This window comes from Cicer arietinum, chromosome 4 (assembly GCF_000331145.2).
Source record: "Cicer arietinum cultivar CDC Frontier isolate Library 1 chromosome 4, Cicar.CDCFrontier_v2.0, whole genome shotgun sequence".
Taxonomy (NCBI): domain Eukaryota; kingdom Viridiplantae; phylum Streptophyta; class Magnoliopsida; order Fabales; family Fabaceae; genus Cicer; species Cicer arietinum.
Window position 1 is genome coordinate 56,031,837 of NC_021163.2, and position 5,209 is coordinate 56,037,045.

Here is a 5,209-nt window from a genome sequence, read left to right on the forward strand (position 1 = left end):
CCTGCTGAAATGTCCTTAGCCACGTGGGTTTGCTTTATTGGTGCGCTTCAAAGTACTGCTGTAACCGTTTTCATGGAGCGCCATACCCCTCATGCATGGGCTTTGGGCCTCGACTCTAGACTATTCGCTTCTGTATACGCGGTTAGTTTATAAAGCCCAGCCCAATTACAACATAAGCCGAGTATTCTAAAATTTCATTTTGACATTATTTTTTGCTAATGTTTTGCACAGGGAATAGTAACTTCAGCGATCCAATTTTATGTGCAAGGCTCGGTAATTAAAACTATGGGCCCTGTGTTCGTCACTGCATTTAATCCCCTGCGTATGATTATAGTCACAGCCTTGGCTTGTATTGTCCTTTCAGAGAAACTCCACCTTGGAAGGTATTATAACATTTTTTTTATTTTTTAAATTTCATATGAATTTCATAAAATTTATGTGAGATTTACGTAATTTAACAAAGTGATATAATTTTATTTAATTTATGTGAATTTCAACTAATAATGAAATTGATTTGAAAATCATTGTATTTCTTATAGTGTGTTCTTAGATCTATAAAAAAAATTGTATTTCTAGTACTTTTCTCATTTTAGTGGAGTAAATAGTCAATTGGATACATGCAATTAACAAAATTTTAAAATAATTGATAAAATTAAAAATCATTGATCACGTTAGACCTTTTGGATATGTAAATTTTGTATCTAAATATTTTTAAAAGGATCAATAATTTTCAATTTCAATAACTATTTTAAAATTTCTTTAATTTTTTAATTTAAGGGAGTGAATTGTGCTAAAGAGAACATATCAAATTAGAAGATTTTTACAATGAGAGAGTGAGAATTTTTTTGACCATACAACTATACATAGTCATGATTAAGAGTTATTTAAAAAAGTGACATTACTTCTATTTTTTTCTTTCTAATATTAATCATTCGTTTATGTATAAATGTGTGGTCAGATTTAACATTCTTATTCTCTCATAGTAAAACTTCACTTATTTGATATAATCCCTTATGCTACACTTATAATTTTAACGACAAATATCGAACTTTTCTTACCACTTGTTATTTTGTATAGTTTCATGCACTAAAATCAAAGTTTTGTTTAAGAATGTCAAACTCATGTTTTCCACTTTGTGTTGATTTGTTTTATGTACATCAGCATTGTTGGAGGAGTGGTAGTGGTTACAGGACTATATCTTGTTGTATGGGGCAAATCAAAAGAACAAAAAAATGTTATGATGTCAGAGTCCCCACAAAAAATCTCTCAACAACTACCAATTACTGTCCCACAAATTGATGACAATGAAAATAACAATAAACCTCAATTGGTCATAATTGGAGATCAAACAAGCAATGTGGAAGTCAAAGGATCAAGCACATAGAGAGAAAGTGACCATTATCTATAATTAAGTGCTCACACATTCCATTCCCATATGTAGTGTGACACTGTCTTGGGATTCAATGTGTGCTCAATTTTAACTTTACTAGTTTCAGAAGAAAATCCATTTTCAAATTTGGATGATTTTGTTTTGGTTTACTTTCACTTATGTACCTATTTAACAAAATGTGAAATGCATATCTTCTTTTCATATTGCATTGTTAACTTTTAAATTAGTAATATGACTTGAAAAAATAGACGATTTTAATTAGATGTTAGTGTAAATTTCAGTTTTTGGCTAAAACTAATTTATTATTTTTCAAAATACTGATTTTAATTTATTAAAATTTATTAGGTATATAACTTGAAATAGACTTCTTATTCTTGAAAAGAATACATAGTCTTAATATAGTCAATGAATTATAAATATTTAAAACAAAAAATACAATGTAACGTTTTAGGTTTATTTTATATATGTCAATTTTCTGGACTAAATTTTAATTAAGTCCACGTATCTTACAAAATTACAACAATACATAGAATGGCATAAGCCCAACCCAAATAATTAACGCAACAAAAAAAAAACATAAATAAAAGGTAGAATTGTTAATTTGTAATAAATGTTTGAAATTTTTGTTAATTTTGTTAGACAACAAATCACCTATACCAAATTTATCATTGCAGACACCCCATTAATGCTAGCTTGCATGCAAGGATTTTATTTATCTATATTTCCACTCTATAACTAAATTAGTATCGGTGATTTATTGTCTAACAAAATCAGATGGCAAGATAATAATAAAATAGAAACAACGAAAATATATTTAAATTATACACCAACTAAATTTAAATATGCGATGCATGATTCTTTTAAATATTAAAATAAAAATAAGACACAGTTGAATTTTGGTTGAAATTGAAAAATTTGGAAAAGTTTTATTTTGTTTAGAATTGTAATAAAAAAAAATCAATATTATACATATGATTTTATTTTATTTATTATAATTTGTACCGATCAAAACACATTAAATTTATTTTTGATTATTTTTTATATTTTTTATTATACTCTTATGATAGAATATTGTCATATGTAATTCAAATATTTGTTTTAAAGTGTGTAAATGTATTAGGGCAATAAGTAATTTTGAGAGAAATCTCAATGTTATAACAATTTATATAATATGTAAGAGTGGTTGAGATATAAAAGGAGATTAAAACTAGATAATAAAATAAGGTAGTGTTTAGATACATTATAAAAATATGATATATATTCATTTGAGGTGGAAAAAACGAGATTCTTATTTTTTTTTCTCTATAAATCAATATTTTGTTGTAGGCATCATAGTTAATTTCCTCAATTTTTCTTCATATTTTTAAACGGTAAAAAAACAGTAACACTTTTATCTTTTTGTTTTGCGGTCACGATATGAGAAAACTAATATAATTACTATCTTATTAACATTTGTTTATAAAAAAAAACTATAACATAATAGTTGATAGAGGATTAAAAAATTAAATTATGAATTAACAATCATAAATAACCATTAGTAAAAGCCATTTAAAAAAGAAAAAAAAAAGATGAGTTATTTTTGTCCAAATAAAAAGATGCAGGATGTTACTCTGTTAAACAATCACATCTATTAGATCCTTAAGGAGTTAAACTTTTATCATAATTACATATAAAAATCATGTTCAAAAACTGTTATAATATGTTGATAATATAAATATTTTTACACTCGATAATAAATGATAAATAAAATTAAAATCAAAATCTTTATATTTTACTCCCTGCATCTCTAATCTTAAGTCATTTTAAGCTTGGATACACAATCTAAACAAATATAGACTTATTTAACCTCATTTATTATTTTTTACTCCCAATTTTTTTCTTCTCAAATACTCAAATCAAAATGTTGCATTATATTTCCTTTCTATGAATTGTTTTATTCAGCTTGCATCTATTCACTAATTGTTTCCTTCATTACTTGTGCCTATTAAACTATTCATCTATTTTAAATGTAAGATATATCGTAAATATAAATTCATTAAATAAATATATAATATAAAAATATTATATAATTATATTTTAATTTTCTAAAAAAAACAAAAAAAGATTTGAAAAAGTAAGAAAGATGATAAACTGATGAAGTACATATTCAATTTGGATGAAACAACTCAGAAAATTCTAAAAGGCTTAAAATTAAGAAATTTCTAACGGTAGTGAATCCCAATACATAAACAATAAGCGATGCCTTTTTCTGTTCTTAGTTGGCACTTGTCATTGTATACGGAGACGATATATTTGCCTTCTAATCAATCACCACCAATTATTTCAGATTGATTGATACATTAATCATTCTCTTAGTGTTTAAGAATATGAATCAATTCTGAAGAATAACATATTTTTTAAACTTATCATAAATGGTAGGTTGGGTGTGTTTTTCAGAAATACTACCTCACAAATTGTATATTTTATTTTTCAAAGTTTAAAATTTACTTTTTTTTTTTAATATAAATTTTTATTTTTATATATTTAATAAATATCTTTAAATATTTGTTAACATGATTCATATTAAATATATTTAAAAATAAATAAAAACATTGTGTATCTATGTGAGTTAAGAAGTTAAATAAATTCAATATCTACCATTAACAAATTTCATTCATTCAAATAAATTAACTATATATATTTGTTGATGCGAAATAAAATAAAATATATCCTATTAAACTTACGTTAAAAGATCATATCAAATAAATAAAAACGCATACAAAAATCAAATGAAAAAAAATGTATAAAGCAAGAGATTGAACAAGTAAATCTACATCTATATAGATGATATCTATCAAGCATTGATATTTTTTAAATGATCAAATATTTATACCGAATATTTATCCAATTTCAGAATTCGTAACATACTTCTAAGATATTTTATTTTCTTTTATTATTATATTGTAAATTGGATTACCTTTTTATATATTAATATAATATTAGTTGTTATAACTAAATATAATTTTTAAATTTTTAAATTTTTTATTGTAATTTTGTATCATGAACAGAATAATTTAACATTTCTAGTTATATTATATTAAAAAAAATCATATTTTTCATTAACATATTCGTGTCTTAATTTTTGTCATATTTCATATAAATACTTCCGTATGCATCATAAAATAATGGAGGTGTTTGTTTCATATTTTTTTAAATTAAAAAATTATTTTTTGGCTTAAAATGATAAACAAAAGATAATAGTTTGTCACATTCGCTCTTTTTTATAGACGAGAGAGAAATATGCCACAAATTTTAAAAAACACATGCTTTAAATCATTAATGAGGAAAAACAATGTAATTATCTTACCCTTTATTGAAAATTCAAAATTGTTCTCTCAACATTTTTTCTCCTTCCATGAGACTTTGAAATAGATTTTCATCAAGTAAATTTTCTACTTCTTTTCAATTCATTCTCATCGTATTTTTATTGTTTCTATGCCTTTCTTTGAATTATTTTATTTTTACATTATTCATATGTTGATACGATTTTGTTTTTGTTTTTGTATGTTTATTTATTGTTTTCTTATGAGTACGTAAAGTACATTAATCAATTTTAAAATGTATCTAAGAAATGATAATTAGAAAAATAATGTCTTTTATGATAATTTTGTAATTTAAAAAATCATTTTGATAAAATTATATACAAACAGATTATAAATTATTTTTTAAAAAATAATTTTTATAATCCTAAATTATTTTAATTAAAAATCATTTTTATTTCACCAAATATCTATATCAATAGATATTTACAAAACATAAGCAATAGTGATATGAGCTCCA

At 23.6% G+C, this 5,209-nt stretch overlaps 1 protein-coding gene across 1 annotated transcript in view; it reads left to right on the plus strand.

Moving 5' to 3' along the window:
* The window catches only part of LOC101512949 (WAT1-related protein At4g08290-like), a 3,486-nt gene extending 1,895 nt beyond the window's left edge, over positions 1-1,591 (plus strand). The window contains exons 4-6 of the mRNA XM_027333859.2: positions 1-141; positions 232-383; positions 1,162-1,591. The exon at positions 1-141 is cut by the window's left edge and continues 271 nt beyond it. Of these exons, the coding sequence (XP_027189660.1) occupies positions 1-141; positions 232-383; positions 1,162-1,384 (516 nt within the window). The 3' untranslated portion in view covers positions 1,385-1,591. The remainder of the gene's footprint in view (positions 142-231; positions 384-1,161) is intronic.
* Positions 1,592-5,209: the final 3,618 nt, after the last annotated feature.